Here is a 15,914-nt window from a genome sequence, read left to right as displayed (position 1 = left end):
GTGCCACCATTCTTCTCACCATGCTGATAGTGAACTAAATCTCTGAACCTGTAAGCTAGCCCCAACTAAATGCTTTCCTTTCTAAGAGTTGCATGGTTACAGCAACAGAAACCCTAAGACAGGTATGCACTGACCCCACACTGGTACAAGTAGATCTCATCAACTAAGCCCAGCCAAAATTCCTAATTCTGGAACCTTTAAGCAAACAACAGGTAACTGAAGTACATAGTTCTCACTGAATCTACTGCACACATCACTAAGCAACATGCTCTAGAACATTACAGCTAACTACCCCCCACCAAATAACTTTCCCCCCTTTTTTAAATTCTTTTATTCTTTTTTAACAAACAGCCCCAGGGATAGGGGACCAGGGGAAGAGAAGAGGGGAAGTGAGGCTCCAGACCCACACCCCCTCCCCATCCACCCCTCCCCCCTTATATATTTATAATCTATATACAAGCCCCGGGGGTGGGGGTCAAGGGGAATTCCCTCAGCGGGGTGGGGGCAATCCAGGCTCCTTGTCCCCCCGGGACCCAGGCTCCTCTGCTCTTCGGGGAGGCCCTTCTCGAGAAGGTGGCCCTGTCCGTTCCCAAGGCTTCGGCATCCAGCGCAGGGCATCTGGTGGGGAGGCCTAAGGACAGGTACATGTGGAAGAGTAAGTTAGCAATCCTTCAGGAGGTCAGGAGGGAACCTGAGCTAAGGCTGGGGTCACAGGCTTTCTCCTTCACCTGCTGGTAGAGGTCAATGCGCTGAGTTCTGAATACTCCGCTGTAGGTGGAAGGTGGGGCCTTGAGACGGGAATTGAGACCAGAGAAGGGCCTAAGGGAAGAAATTTGGTCAAGCCCAAAACCTGCCCTGGTGTCAAAGAAAATCCCTGAGGACGCATAACTTATACCCCATTCCTGATTACCTTCCAGTTGGGGGAGTCCGAGATGACCCAGGACCACCAAGGTTGCTGTTCAGCTTTCGATAATCCTGGAAAGGCTTTAGTTCTACTGGGTGAAGCTGAAGATAAAAATAATTCGCCCTATGAACTTCCTGTCTGAATCAATTCACCCCTCCCCCCCCCTTTTTGGACAGACTCAATGAATCCTCCCACCTTGCCATCTTTTTAAAACCCATTCAACTTGCAATACTGAATCTTTCCACCTGAAAGCTGCCTCATTTCTGTCGCTCTTCCTTACACCTTACCTCTGCTCGCCCCAAGCTAGTGGGGAAGGGCCTGGCAGGTGAAAGCAAGACCCGAGTAGCAGGAGCAGGTGGGGGCCGTACAGCCAGGCTGGGGGGCTGCAGAGCAGGACCCACAGGTAACAGAGAAAGAGGGGGTGGAGCAGGAGGTGGCGCTGGCGGCAGGGAGCCAAAGTTCACCACTGGCAGCTGTGAGTCTACCACAGGTAGAAGCATCTGCAACAAGAAACCCCAGTGAGTCCATCAGGGCAGGAAGGCATGTGGGAAAATCCAAACTAAGCCAGAGGCAGGAGTGGGAGGTCAAAGATACCTGCTGAGCAGGGGCCCCTGAAGGAAGGAAGCCACTCTGACCACCAGGCTGTAGAGGAGTAGAGTAAAAATCTGAAGGGGATGGCAGGTCCTGGCGTACCTGTTGGGAAATGGAAAAAGGTCAACTTCCAGGTGGGTGTGATGACTCACCCAGGCTCTCCTGGGCGACAGCAGAGACCAGACCAGGTCAAGCCCCCAAGAGCACCCTCTGTTACCCCAGCAGCTGCCCACCTCATACCTGAAGCAAGGGTGGGTCAGGCAAAGGGCTGGGGCAGAAAGCTGCAGAGTAAAGGAAGGAGGGTGGAGGGTAGAGAACTCCTCCAGCAGGCAACTTCCCCAGCTCTGTGGCTTGCAACGCTGAGAAATCCAGAAACTGGCCCTTGATAGCTACCCCAGAGAGCAGCGCCGAGGGAGGAGCTGGACCTGGGGGTAGATACAGGGGCTGTGACCTGAAAAGAAGTTAGGGAGATGTTACTCTCTTAGTTTGAGTGATGCCTTAATCTATTCTTTGGTACCCTCTCCCCTGGAATCTATCTCTACAGACCCTTTGGAGGTCTGGAGGTATCTTAGTTTTACCTGTACTGGTGCAAGGAGGGTGTCCCAGGACGGAAGCCTCCACTGTTGGGGTGTAACTGAGAGTCGATGGCACCCCCAGAGACCTGTGGAGAGCAAGGTGGAGGCAGTTCCATTATCTTGTCAAAGAAAGCTAACTTGGGCTGGATACATACAGCAGTGTGATGGGTAATCTTGTTGTCAACAGGACTGAGAAACACAGAGGCGACAAAGAAGTACACTTGTGTTTGGATGTCTCAGGAGAGAGAGGGTAGCCAGGGGGAGAGGACCCACTTCAAAGTGGGCAGCATCATCCCAGAGGCCAGGGGCCTGGACAGAATAGACGTAAAAAAGTTAACAAAGGAGCCTAGTGGAATCTCAGTTCCTAGGAAGGCTGACGGCAAAGTGGACAGCCATCAAGTTCAAGGCTAGCTTACACTATACAGAGTGAGCTCAAGTCCATTTTGGATAACTTGGCCAGACCCTGCCTCAAGATAAAATGAGAAGAGGGCATGGGTTGGGGCTGGAGAGATGGTGCAACTGTTAAGAACAGGCATTACAGCTATCTACAACTCTAGCTCCAGGGAGATCAGACACCTCTGGCCTCCATGGGCACCTGCAATCACGTGCACATACCCAACCTTAAAAAAAAAAAAAAAAAAAAAAAAAAAAGCTAGAGAAATGTACACTGGCGGTTCTTCCAGAACATCTAGTCTATCCTTAGTACCCACATGGTGGCTTACAACCATCTGTAACTCTAGTTGCAAGGGGATCTAGTGCCTTCTGGCCTCTGTGGGCACTGTATACACATGTTGCAGACAAATGCAAGCACAACATTCATGCACATAAAAATCTCTTCTTTTGGTTTTCTAAACAAAACCTTGTTTCTCTATGTAGTTCTGGCTGGCCTGGAACTTGCTCTTCTAGATCCACCTGCCTCTGCCCTCCCCAGTGCTGGAATTAAAAGGTGTGTTACTACCAACTACCACCCAGAAAGATAAGTATTTTTTTTTTTTAGATTTGTTCATTATGTATACAGTGCTCCGCCTGCATATATGGATGCAGGCCAGAAGAGGGCTCCAGATCTCATTATGGGTGTGAGCCACCATGTGGTTGCTGGGAACTGAACTCAGCCAGTACTCTTAACCTCTGAGCCAGCTTTCCAGCACAAGACTAAATAAGTATTAAAAAATTAAAAGAACCCTCCCTCATACTTTCTAGTCACCAAGAGGTAACTGATCGGTTCTACCATGCCACCCCACCACCTCGGTCCTTTCTACCATAAAGAACCTTCAAAACCACAGGTTTTTCTCAGGTATTTTGTCAAAGCAATGGAAAATCTAACGCATGCCATCAAAAACTAATTCCTAAACTTAAAAACAAACAAACAAACAAACAAAAAAACAAAACACCTCACCCATCCTACCCACTACAGGAAAAAGGAAAATGGATACAATGAAATGTTTTACAATTAACCAACTTTAGGGCAGGAAAGATGTCTCAGCAGGTAAAGTCGTCACCTGCAACTGACACTTGACAACCTGGAACCTATCCGTGTAAAGAGGTGGAGGGAGGACTACACAAAGTTGTCCTCTGACCTCTGCTTGCAGATGTAGCACATGCATTTTTGGAACACACACACAAATTAAAAACCAAAAACATTTTATGCTGGGCATGTTGGTAGGGAGCATCTTTTTTATTTATTTATTTATTTATTTTTGGTTTTTCAAGACAGGGTTTCTCTGTGTAGCTTTGCGCCTTTCCTGGAACTCACTTGGTAGCCCAGGCTGGCCTGGAACTCACAGAGATCCGCCTGGCTCTGCCTCCCAAGTGCTGTGATTAAAGGTGTGCGTGCACCACCACTGCCCAGCTTGGGTAGGGAGCATCTTTAATCCCAGCACCTGGCAGGCAGAGGCAGGGAATCTCAGAGTTTGAGGCCAGTCTGGTCTACGTACTAAGTTTCAGGCCCTGCTTCCAGGAAAAGAAAAAGACAAGTACAAAGGGGCGAATGAAGAAAAATGAGACTTACTTGGGAACTGGGAGGTCCAGGACTGCCATAGAAGACCTCAGGGTACAGGCGCTGACCTGAAGGGCTGGGCTCTGGACCACAGTGCCCAGAACCCAGGCTCTTGGATTGTGGCTCAGCTGAAGCAGAAGCGCTGGGGAGCAGCTCCCAGTCTCTGGATATAGGAATGGCCTGGCCAAAAGAAGCCTTGTCAAGAAGGAAGTCTTACACTTTAGATCAGCAGTTCTCGACCCGTGGGTTGTGATCCCTTCTGAGGGCTGAATGACCCTTTCACAGGGGTCCCATGTCAGGTATTTATACTACGATTTTTTTTTGAAGATTATGCATACAGTGTTCTGTCTGCATGCATGCCTCCACACCAGAAGGGGGAGTCAGATCTCATTACAGATGGTTGTCAGCTGCTATGTGGTTGCTGGGAATTGAACTTAAGACCTCTGAAGAGCAGCCAGTGCTCTTAACCTCTGAGCCATCTCTCCAACCCCCACATTACGATTCTTAACAAAAGCAAAATGACAGTTATGAAGTAGCAAGGAAATGATGTTATGGTTGGAGTCACTGCAGCAGGAGGAACTGTTAAAGGCCACAGCGTCAGAAGGTTGGGAACCGCTGCTCTAGATGCTGACCACTCTTACTTATCTCCATCAAAATTCACAGGCCTTCCCACCAAACCACGCACCTCTGGGACTGATGCCGTCAACTCTTTCTCTCCTTTTAAAGTGTCTCCTACCACTAGGCACAAGTCTGAGTCCTGTAACACGGGGCAGGAGATCATCACAATTCAAACTTCCATCCCAGTTGCCAATCCTCTCTGTGCCCAACCCAGGATATGTCCAAGTTCAGCCAGTTCAGACCTTGTTGGTAGTGCCAAACTCAACTTGAGAGTCAGGTCGGTGGGCTGGCCGGAGGGGGCCTGGCTCTGGGCCTCGGTCTGTGCGCTGCGATCGTTCAGTGCCTATGGGACCAGGGGGCAGAGGCTGCTCCCGGGGCAGCTCCTAGATTGGGAAACAACAAAGTGTAAATGGTGGGTAACAGAGAAACAAACCAAGAAATCCCACAACACACGGGCAAAGAAAGGCCAGGCCAGGGCCAAGTCTTTTACCTTTCTGTCCCCATCATGGGGAGCAGGTGGCCGTCTCCTAGGAGGTTCAGAGGGTTCAGAGCCAGATGTACCCTCACCAGGAACAGCATTCAGGGGTGAGGGTCCTCCAGGCCGCTTGGGGGGTCCCTCTGCTGACCCCTTAAGTCCTCCATCAGGGGAACTTCGCTGGCTGCAGGGACCTGATGATACCTGAGAATCTCCACTCAGGTCGACCCCACTGTCAGACTGACTCATCTGGGGGGGGAGGGGAGGAGAAAGTTAGAGCAGAAACCCGACAGGTACACACACACCAACAGATGAAGAGACACAACCAGCACTCAACAAAACCACTGCCACCTCCTTCCCAGTGCCCACTCACCTCTGTGCCTGCCACATCCTCAAAGGGGCTCAGGGGCTCCATCCAGGGCTCTATGGAGCCAGGCTGGTAACTCTTTCGGCTTGTGGCTAGAGAACACCAACCATGAAGCAGGCAGTGATAAACCAGTTCTAAGGCCACCTCACACACCCCCGCCCTCCATTCTGTCTGTCCCCTCCACCAGCTTTACTCACCATGATGTAAACGATTCCATATGTGGGGAGTTAGGCCCTCTGCGCCTGAATCTCTGGATTCTCCCTGAGGGCCTGGGACCTCAGGCTTAGAGCCTAAGAATCCAGAGCTATGAGAAGCTGGCACAGATTCCTAAAGGGAAGAAAACCCACAAGGGCAAAACACAAATAAGCTGGGGCAGAGTGAGGATCAGCAGCAACAGGGGAGACACACATGGGAGACAAGTGGAGATCGCTAATGAGAATCTGGGGTGAGGAGATTTTAACAACAACGCAAAAAGTACACAGAAAGCATAACCAAGGACCTTCAGAGGTGGGAGTGCAATGAAGCCCAATCTCCAGCCCCATCCCTCACCTCCTGCAGCAGCTCCGGTTTTCGGGGAGGCCGCTCCCGCCGTTTCGGGGGGAAGGGATTAACCCCGGCAGAGTCCCGGGGAGTCCCGCCCACCCCCCTCACCATCGGCCCTGGCTCCTCGAAGTGGGGGTCTGGGGAAAAGGGGAAAACTGTCAGCATCTACCTCATTCTACCACTGACCCTAGCTTGCTCTCCCAACTCCGCCTCCCAGTCCTTCCAACTCTGCTCACCACTGAACCCAGTAACAGGGCCCGGCCCCCAGGCCAAACTTCTGCTCCCCACTCCAGCACCTGACCTTTGGGGATGGAGTCATTCCCACCTGCTTGCCTCCAGCTTACCAGAAGTGATGACGTTGCTGGCCCTCGGGGGGTCATAACGGGTTGGGGGCCGAGGGGAGGAGCCCTGAGGGGCTTGGGGAGGCCCAGGCTTAGGCCTTGGGTGCCCCCCTGGTGCAGTTACATTTCCTTGGCGGCTGCTAAGCTGGGCCAGAGCCTGTTGGATGCCAGCAGGGTTGCTGTGGATAACTTGGTCCAGGCGGAAGACAGCAGAACTGCTGGGGGGCGGTGGAGGCAGAGGGAGCCCCGGGGGCCGCTCCTCGGGAGGACGGCTGGAGAAAGCAGAGCATCAGCTCCAGGGCTCACTAAACTCTTACTCTGTCCCTACAAGTCAAGCATCTATTTTCTAGGTTCTCCACTGGCATCCTGTCCTCTCCCGATAAAACCCTTTCAAAGTTTTGTTTACAAAGGTACGCTGAGACACCAGAGCAGGAAAGCATGCATGGGGATTGCCCATTCTTTCGCTTACTAACTGCCCTTAGCAAGGTGGAGGAACTACGGTGCCTCCTGATGCCTGATGTATCCATAGGTTCCCAACTCCCTAGTACCCACCCTCATCACACCCTCACCCCAGCAACCATAACACACTTAACAAAAATCTACCCTTACCCACCTTCGGTTCTTGGGAGAGGGCCAGCTCCTCTTATCCCCTCGTCCTGGGCCGGTCCGTCCCCCAGGGCCTGAACCACCACCTCCACTACTGCCACCACCACTGCCAGTCTTGCCCCCAGGGCCTGGGCGCCGGTTTTGACGATCCATGCCTGGCCGCTGACTTGAGAAGCTCCGCTTGCTCAAATCCTTGGCTCGCTGGCTCAGCTCTCCGCGAGCCATGGTGGAAACGCCTGGTCCAGACCCACCGGCACTGCCCCCAGGAGTCCCCACAGCTTTAGAGGTCATAAGTGCCGCTGGGGGAGTCTCCTTGTCCCCCCGGCGCTCACTGGCAAAGTCGCTGCTCTCTGATGCAGTCTCCCATTCCTCATTGGCTTGGTCCGAGTTCTGGTTGGACAGATCAGGAGACTTAGCAGCTGTGCGGCGAGGAGGTGGGGGAACAGCGACTGTTGCCAGAGTCTCCTCCGGCCCCGGGGTAGACGCTGGAAGGGCTAGGGAAGGGGGCCTGACATCAGCTCCTCTGGCGGCATTTTCACGTTCTTGTTTCAGCTTCCGGAATCGAGGGGGTTTGTCCTGCTGCTGAGCCCTGCCATGTCGCCTCCGTCGGGGTCGCTCCCCATCTTCCATACCCACACCCATGTTGCCGCCTCGAGACATGGGGGACAGAGGCCCTGAAATCAGCTTCTCTTTCAAAGGCTCCTTACTTTGGGGCAAAGGACCTGCTGGAGGTTTCTTTGGAACCAGGGACTTGGCTGGAGGGCTCCAGCCTGAGCAAACAGGAGGGGGCCGCCCCCCACCTCGGCCACGACGGGATGGCACTCCTCTTGGAGTGAAGACACGACCACCCCGGGCAGTGGAGAATCGGGCTGGGGCCGGTGATGGGGGAGCTCCTGGTGGTGGGGGGGCAAGGGGGACCTGAGCAAGCACTCCCTCCTTGGGTGGGGGGGCTTCCTTGTCAGAGGGGGCCAGGTCACTCTCGTGGGTCTCACTGCCTGTTTCAGAGCCACGCTGGCGGCGTCTCTTGGGGATTTCTTCATACTCTGAACCCTCACTCCGTGTCTCACTGGCAGTGCGTCCTCGGGGAGCAGAGGGGTGGTTTGGTCCCCCGGCACCACCCCCACGCCCGTCGTCTCCTCGAAATTCCCGGTAACTTCGGAATTCTCGGCTCCGGGCTCCCCGACCTCGGCCCCCATAGGTCCCCCGAAAGCCTCTTCCTCTGGCAAAATACTCGCCTCGGCCCCGCCCCCGGCAAGATGTAGGGCCTAGTCTTTCATAGGAATAGTCCCTCCGAAGCCTAGGTGCAGGAGAAAGATTCCCACCTGGTGGGGTTTCCTTGAGGCCCACCTTCCCCTTAGCTGTCTTGAGTGGATCGGGCTTTGGAACCTTGGGGGTCTCATCGCCCTGTTCTAGGGATTTAGGAGGCAGCTCGTCGACTTTCACAGGTTGTGGTGGTTTCTTTATAGGCCCAGCTCGGCGAGGAGGGACACCTGGCTCCTCTGGAGGGATTCCACGGCGACAGCTGCCCGGGCGAGGGCCCCAGCGAGTCTCAGTCCGGTTTTCTCTGCGTGGTGGGGGTGGGCCTTGGCCTCCACCTCCACCTCCACGGGCAGGCTTCCTGCCTGCTTCTGGTCCTGACGCCTGTGGCGGTTCCTCCTTGGGGGGCTCCTTCTTGGGTGGTGGAGCTTGTATCTTGGCAGCCTCATCATTGCCTGGGGGCCAGGGCAGTGGACGGGGTCCTGGGGGAGCTGGCTCTTCCAGAGGGAATCGAGAGACTGGGGGCCCAGGGGCTCCGTTCTCAGGAAAACCTGGATAGTTAGCCAGATAAGGTGGGGGCGGAGGTACTGGAGGAGTCTCGCTCCTGAAGAGAAACAGAAGTTTGTCAGGATGAGGATGCGCACCAGCGGGTGGGGAGAGCACTCAGTGCATTCTGACCTGGACACCCCTCCCATGTGACTCCCTGTCACCTCAGGTAACCACGGCACACTTCCTCCCTAGCCACTCACCTCATACTCTTGTCGTCCTCATCGGCTGCCTGGCGCAGAGGTGAGGTAAGAGGGCGAGGGTCAGTGGGTGTGGTGGTAAAGACGTCTCCTACCCACGCCAACTTGGGGTCCACTGGTGGGGTGCCCCGTTCACGTAACAGAGGGGGTGCATGGCGTTCAAAGGGCTCTGAGCTTGAGCCCCCACTGTCTGAGCGTTCCCGGGGAACCAGACCTAAGAAAACAAAGAACTATCACAGGCCTTCCGCACCAGAATGTGCTTCCTTGGGTAAGCAGGCAGCACCTGCACCCCCCCACCCCCCACCCCCGTTCCCTAAGTCTGGGCTTTGCCTTTTCTTGTGAAAACAATCAATTACTCAGCTTTCCTATGAAGTAATTAACCCCACAAAAACCATGCCCAACCAAGCACCACGGTTTACCTCTTCCCCAAGCCTATCCTCACAAGACCCTCACCTCAGAAGTGCAAAGTAGACGCACCACCTAGGCAATCCGCCACACAAAGACGGTACCCCTCCTTACACTAAGGAGCTCCCCAACACTCCATGGATCCTTACCAGAGGGATGCACACCAGGAGGGTAGAAGTCCAGAGGAGGCCGGCCCTGAAGAAGCCGAGGGTCCACATAAGGAGGAATCATCATCCAGCGGGGATCAAAGTTCATTGGAGGCATTGGTGGGGGCCGGCCCAGAGCACCTGGGTACAGGGCTTTGGGGGGTGGGGGTGGTGCCTGTGGGGCAGGTACAGCGCCCAGGGTCACAGGCTGTGGTGGTGACGGGGGCACTGGGGCAGGAGGGGCAGTGCCTTGCTGCTGCTGCTGCTGCTGCTGCTGCCACTGCTGCTGCTGCTGCTTCAGAAGCTGCTCCTGCCAGGAACAAGACAGGATGGGAGGGGTTACCACAGCTTACATCCAAGGCACATGACAAAATCATGGAGTAGATGGACTGTGATAACACAATTAAAAGGTGAACACAGGCCTGAAGACAGCTCTTCAGGATGGTGAACAGACAACACCAGGCCGAGAGGGAAAGAACTTGACCTCACCTGTTGCTGCCGCTGGAAGCGAGGTGGCAAAGACTTCTGGTATTTGGGGTAGCCCAAGCCCTGGCTGGGAGGCTGGCGAGTAGGACCAACCCCATCACCCTTGGGTTCAACCTTTGGGGCTGGGGGTGTGGTAGGTGGAGGAACCTCTTCTGGTGGTTCAGGACCCTCTTTGGAAGCCATTTGGGATTCCACTGCATTGAAGGACAGAGTGACTTGGTCCATCAAAACAGTCAAAGAATATGCCAGAAATTCCAAACCCCACTTAAGTTTTCCACCAAATACCAACGACATTAATGCCCATCCTGTTTAAGTCCCAGGAAAATACTTCAAGGCCCCAAGTACTCCTATGATACTCCAGAAAACACAAAGAGCTTTGCTCCACTTTAGGGTCTACAACAATGGTCTTAGGTCCTCCTCCCAGATATCCCAACTCTTCTCCTACCACTCACAGCTCACTCAGTCAACCTAGGGCTCTCTTCCACGACACCCGTCTTTGCTATGCAGTACCCCACAGCCAAGCACCTAGCAGAGCCTTTCCTTTCTCCATACCTGGGCTGGCTTCGAAGCTGCCACTGCTGGTGCTACTGGCAGCGGCCCCAGCACTCCCCAGAGTGGGAGCCGGAGCCACACCTGGACTGGGGGAGGACTGCACAGGAGAGGCCTGTGCCGGCTCCTCAGGTTCTTTCTCTGGGGCTGGGGCTGGGGCCGGCGGCAGAGCTGGAGGCGCAGGGAGGTCCTTGGGGACTGCAGGTGGTAGAGCTGGGGCAGGAGGGGGAATGGGCGGGGCCGCGGGCTCTGCTTTGAGCCGCTTGTCAGGCGCCCCAAACTTCTCATCCAGCCGCTTGAGCTTCTCAGCACAGGCCGCCCGGCGCTCCTCCTGCATGCGGCGCTCTTCCTCTTCCCGGCGCCTTCGGGCCCGTTCCACCGCCAGGGAGATCTCCGAGGAAGACTGCTTCCGACGCTGCCGCCACGCCTCATCCTCGTCTTCAGGTGCTGGGGGTTTGCAGGGAGGACCCCCTCGGTCCTGGCAATGGGCAGACCCATCAGGCCAGGCATGTCAGTCGTTACACTTCCTACCACCTCTCTCAAAGACCAATCAACTAATCAACCAAGAGGAGGAACCAGGCCTTAGAGTTAATGGTCTCCTTGGGTGGAGACAAATTAATTCCTCATCCTCAACTCTGTTCCTTCCGAGACCTAACCATGCGGGCCTTCTTCCTAGCATCCCAACCCCCTCCAACCAACGGTTCCCAAGCTTCCCTGAGACACTACACAGCCCCCCCCCCAGCTTCTTATTACTAGTGCTTATCATTCAGTTATTAAGCGGATGCCTCCCACAACCGAGTCTTCTCAACCCCTCCTTGTAGATACTCACTGGGTAGTCCCCAGGGGGGCCCCAATTCCCCACAGGTCCCCGGTGAGGTGGAGGTGGAGGAGGTTTGGGGGTGGCAGGAGCTGGCTCCGTTTCTGGAGGCCGAGAGTTCTCGGTCCAGGCCGTCTTGGGAGGGGGTGGTTCGCTGCCAGGGGAGGTGCCCTTTTTGCCCTCTGTTTCAGGTTCCTCACCAGCAGCTGACTGGGAATCCTTGCTGTGGGCAAACCACAGTATATTTAACCTCAGCTGTAACCAGCCCTTCTAGGAGTCTGTTACACTAGGAAAACGGAGCCCCCTTCCCTCCCCTGGTGCCCTAACTCACTGGCCCTCAGCTCCCTCCTCATCAGAGTCTCGCCCATCTTCCTCATCGCTGAACTTGAGCTTTTCAGTGTAGTCGACCTCCTCATGGGCCCCTGAAGTGAAAGACAACGGACAATAAGTAAACTAAGCAGTCTGCGCTCCAATCTCCTCGCCGAGTCTGGAACGACACCACTAATAACCCCCCCCCCCCCCCCCCCCCCCCCCCCCCCCCCCGTCCTGTCCTTCTCACCCCTGGGGTGCTCTGCAGCATTAGGCATCTACCACGCATCCTTTACCCTTTCCCATCTGCTTTTCTCACGGGACCCATCTTTCGTCATCACATTTTACTTTTTAAGATCCAAATATCCAAATTCACCTGCCCAACCATCGTCATTTTCCTGGTCCAATTGGTCAAACTCCTTGAGATTATCCTCTTTAAGAATAGAAGGCCGACCCACAGGCTCTACAAGGCGCATTGGCGGCCCTGAGCCCCGGGGGCCCGCCACACGGGGGAAACGGCTGTGTATGGAGAAAAAAGGGGAGGGGGAGACAATGTGAAATGCGGCCTGTACTAGAACCACGTACAGAACGGAACAGAACGTCCCAGGCAGAGAACACTTCTTCCCAAACAGCCTCACACTGCCCCCAGTAACAAACCCAGAATCTGATTGCTTACCCAGGCCCATCTGGAGTCGGGTATCGATAAGGCCCCTGGGGTCCGTAGGGCGGAGGGAATGGGAGATACGGGGGATACATCTGCAAAAGGGCCCAATAATAGCCGCTAAGAGGGGTAAGTAGCCTGCCAGCCCTTTATACATACATATCACCCTCCCACCCCGCCTCACCGGGGCCAACTTTTTTTTTGTTGTTTTTTCAAGATGAAGTTTCTTTGTGTAGCCCTGGCTCTCCTGGAACTCACAGAGATCTGACTGCCTTTCTTTACCTCCCAAGTGCTGGGATTATAGGTTTGAACCACCAACACCCTGCCTAAATCCTGACTATAATACTCTGGCTTTTAGTGAAACCACTTCAAGACTGGAAAGGCAAACTCACAAAGGGCGGCATCATTCCGCGGTAGGGAGGGAACTGAGGTGGGCCTGAAGGCTGCAGCCCACCCCGGGGATCATGACCATGATGAAGTTTGGAGTCCGGGCCCTCCAGCTCATCAGGGCCACGCCCACCTCCGTCCCTCCAAGTTGTAGAATCTGTATTTTGGAAAATGCACAGAGGGGGAAAGAGATAAGTCACTACTGCTTGAGGGCAAGTAGAATCATCAAAAATGATGGGGAAGAAAGTAAGTAATACATTTAGCTCTTCTATGGAAGTCACTATTCTGGTTACAAGGCAACCACTTATTCACACAAGGCAGCCACTCACTTTGGGGGCGGAGGCTTGGTCCGGGCCCAGACGACTGCTCGGCAGACTCCCTTTCCTTGGCAGCCTTGTCCTGGTCGCCAGCCGCCTGCAGGGTCGGAAATTCCTCTCGAGAGAATCGCGACAGTAGGCTTGATGCCCTTCCACCTGTGGAAACGAGGGCACAGATCAGACAGGGGTTCCCTTCCTGGGCACGTACACAGAGTGGGAGGCTCTGGACACTGGAGAATGAGATTCAGAGGAAAGAACAAGGACGCTGACTGAAGGTGTGCAGGGCTGCTGCCTCCCACAGCTCTCTAACACTGTCTGTCTGTGTTTGGAGACAGGGCTTCTCTGTGTAGCCCTGGTTGCCCTAGAACTCACTTTGTAGACCAGGCTGGCCTTGAATTCAGAGATCCACCTGCTCCTGCCTCCCAAGCGCTGGGATTAAGGACCACCACTGCCCAGACCTCCAACACTCTTGAACTCACCATCTCCATGTGCTCCATGGGTGACGCTGGCTTGTGCCCAGGACTTTACCCCGCTTGGAACCGAAGGAGTGTTCTGGAGAGGGAAGGTAATAAACGGTCACAGGAGGGAAGACTAAGTCCCACTCTTCCTCTCGCCCTCCGCTTCTCCAGGCACCTCTGGGGCTGTTGGGGGTCGCTTCGGCTGGTTGGAGGCAGGCGTCTGTGAAGCCGGCAGTGGCTGCGATTCCGGCGGCTGAGCGGTTGAGGCATCGGAACTGGGGGAATAGCAGGATGGAAAGGTTATCCAGAGTGTGAGATGCCTCTCCCTTAGTTCTCTAACTGGTACGAAGTTGGAACTGACCCTGGTCTATCACTGCCATCTACAGATACTACGACAGACTAACTGTCATCAGACAGGCTCTGTCTGTTTCTTCCTGCTCTCTCTCCATCTGTCTGAGCCTAAGGTTTCATTTCTTGGGCATCTAACAAACTAGGTGCAAAATGTGCTTCTCTCTGTCTCTGGCTCTTATGTGTCTGGAACAGACCACACCTTAATGTAGTCTCAAGTTCAAAGCTAAAACTCATCCTTCTAGATCCCCAGGACTCTGTCTACCTCTTGGGGTCGGACTGCTCCTGTTTGCTTGCCCATCCTGTTCCGTCTTTCGGCACTAGTGAGACATTGGGGTCATTGCCTTTGTTCTCGGCTTTCAGGCTTGGAAGGTTGGCTGGGGGTGGCATACGCCGGGCAATGGCAACTTTTCCGAGACTCTGCAGGCCATGTCGAGGGGCAACTGAAGGAAAGGTAGAGAAAGGGTCAAAAAAGCGTCACATCCACAGATTGCATTTAGACTATCTTCCAATTTCTACCTTTCCACTACAAATTCTCCCAAAAGCCATTCATTCCATTACTCAATAATAATCTCTCAGCTCTCCCAAGGAAGGTGAGATACATTATAAGTACTGCTTCTCTGTGGGACAGTTGATCCAGAGCCTGCGGGGAGCAAGCCGGCCCCAAATCTTGGCAAATCCACTATTCTTTGCCTCCGATTCTTACGTGTCCAAGGACAAGGAACCAAAAACACGCCTTTGTAGGAGGACGACCAATGTTTTACCCAGACCCCAGCACCCCCTTCAGCACTGAAGACGAAACTGGGAGGTCTCCAGGGCCCCTCTGGTCTGCCTGCTGCCTTTGCTGAAGAAGCCTACACCCCACACACGCTTAGTCTTCAAACGTCAGTAACAAACATCTTTGCAGGACCCTCACCGGCGGGTTTCTGGATCTCTAAGGACTTGCCCTTATACGTATCAAACAGGTTGAGCGAGGAATACTTCTTTCCATCCTTCCCCTTGGCAGTCGGCCCCGAGCGATCGGACATCGCGCTGGAAGCTCATTGAGTACGTTGGGTCCTGCAGGCACCTCCCCCAAAACGAGCCGGTGCCTGTGGGTCAGACAGTAGGCAGCTCAGACTGCGGCCCCCTTCACAGACAAAAGCCTAGAGGCTCTCTTCACTCTTCAGGGACCAGATATGGGGCTCTAGCTTGTGTAAACTGCTACAGTCTCTTAAGCAACCACAATCCACCCAGCTCCCACAACCAATACTCCTTTCTCCTGACACATCCTAACAAAGAACACAAACAAAACAATGGTGTTTTCCTGATGCAAGCGCTCTATCCTTTGTGCCACTTTAGAAATGGCAGCAGCCTCTCGTATTATCCCAAAAGCAATCATCTTTCACCCCTCCAATGATCAGAGAGATATGTGATAAAATTGGACAACCAAGTCCAAGCCCCAGAGAAAACCAGAACGAGGTACACAACTCCATCGAGCAAGTAAGAGAACTTAGGATTGCCAGCCTATTAGACTGCAGCTCCCTAATCATGCCCCAGGGCCCTGTGTCCTAGGTTCCGTTCCCAGCAGCCCTAAGTCCCATCTGGGGAGGTCTGAAGGAAGGTATGCTGGGAGGTTACGGATTTTTATGAGCTTGCCATGCCAGACGGGGACCTGGTGCCGGAATAAGCCTTACTAAACAACAGGGGCTCTACACACTCCCAGGCTGGACAACCCCCGTGAGCAGAACACTCCATCTACTCCTTAACTGGCTCCCATCTTGGTTCTTGGAAACAATTTTGCTTGGGGAAAAAACACTAGTGGACTCTGGTGTATCCTACATAAAAGCAAGGAAAAACAAAGCATTATGGAGCTAACCTGAAAATACCCTGTAACCACGGGCCCAGAGAGCCAAAACCAGAACCAACTTCATTTTCTGTCCTCATGAAATCGCTCCATAAGCAGTAGTCAGTTCTTTCCATAATAACCCTTACTCCCCAGGCAGGCCAAACTCTCCATCTTAGTCCATTCT

At 54.0% G+C, this 15,914-nt stretch overlaps 1 protein-coding gene and 1 non-coding gene across 2 annotated transcripts; both read right to left on the bottom strand.

Annotated features, from left to right (window-relative positions):
- Positions 1–316: 316 nt before the first annotated feature.
- Positions 317–14,952, bottom strand: Prrc2a (proline rich coiled-coil 2A). The gene is made up of 30 exons (XM_028887990.2): positions 14,819–14,952; positions 14,168–14,345; positions 13,730–13,829; positions 13,576–13,648; positions 13,109–13,252; positions 12,785–12,936; positions 12,408–12,487; positions 12,108–12,250; positions 11,754–11,844; positions 11,435–11,645; positions 10,609–11,083; positions 10,060–10,250; positions 9,574–9,880; positions 9,023–9,233; positions 7,024–8,877; positions 6,414–6,682; positions 6,076–6,206; positions 5,724–5,853; positions 5,533–5,618; positions 5,175–5,408; positions 4,927–5,067; positions 4,752–4,823; positions 4,079–4,246; positions 2,074–2,156; positions 1,736–1,946; positions 1,499–1,597; positions 1,192–1,404; positions 911–1,005; positions 729–819; positions 317–631 (listed from the first exon to the last, which is right to left on the bottom strand). Exons 1-30 carry the CDS (start codon positions 14,928–14,930, stop codon positions 491–493), a joined length of 6,486 nt encoding a protein of 2,161 aa, XP_028743823.1. The 5' UTR covers positions 14,931–14,952; the 3' UTR covers positions 317–490.
- On the bottom strand, positions 14,521–14,651 carry LOC114705903. Its single transcript, XR_003736451.1, has one exon. It is a non-coding gene; the product is annotated as a small nucleolar RNA SNORA38 (small nucleolar RNA).
- Positions 14,953–15,914: the final 962 nt, after the last annotated feature.

This window comes from Peromyscus leucopus, chromosome 16_21 (genome assembly GCF_004664715.2).
Source record: "Peromyscus leucopus breed LL Stock chromosome 16_21, UCI_PerLeu_2.1, whole genome shotgun sequence".
In the NCBI taxonomy this organism is placed as follows: Eukaryota; Metazoa; Chordata; class Mammalia; order Rodentia; family Cricetidae; genus Peromyscus; species Peromyscus leucopus.
This window is presented reverse-complemented; position numbering and strand designations above follow the sequence as displayed.

Bases quoted from the DNA above. Each gene is read 5' to 3' on its own strand.
- Prrc2a (XM_028887990.2), bottom strand. From the start codon at position 14,930: ATGTCCGATCGCTCGGGGCCGACTGCCAAGGGGAAGGATGGAAAGAAG. The intron at 2,157-4,078 runs GTAAGTCTCATT...TGCTCTCCACAG, and splicing joins CTGGACCTCCCAGTTCCCAA to GTCTCTGGGGGTGCCATCGA. The intron at 1,598-1,735 runs GTATGAGGTGGG...ATTTCCCAACAG, and splicing joins CTGACCCACCCTTGCTTCAG to GTACGCCAGGACCTGCCATC.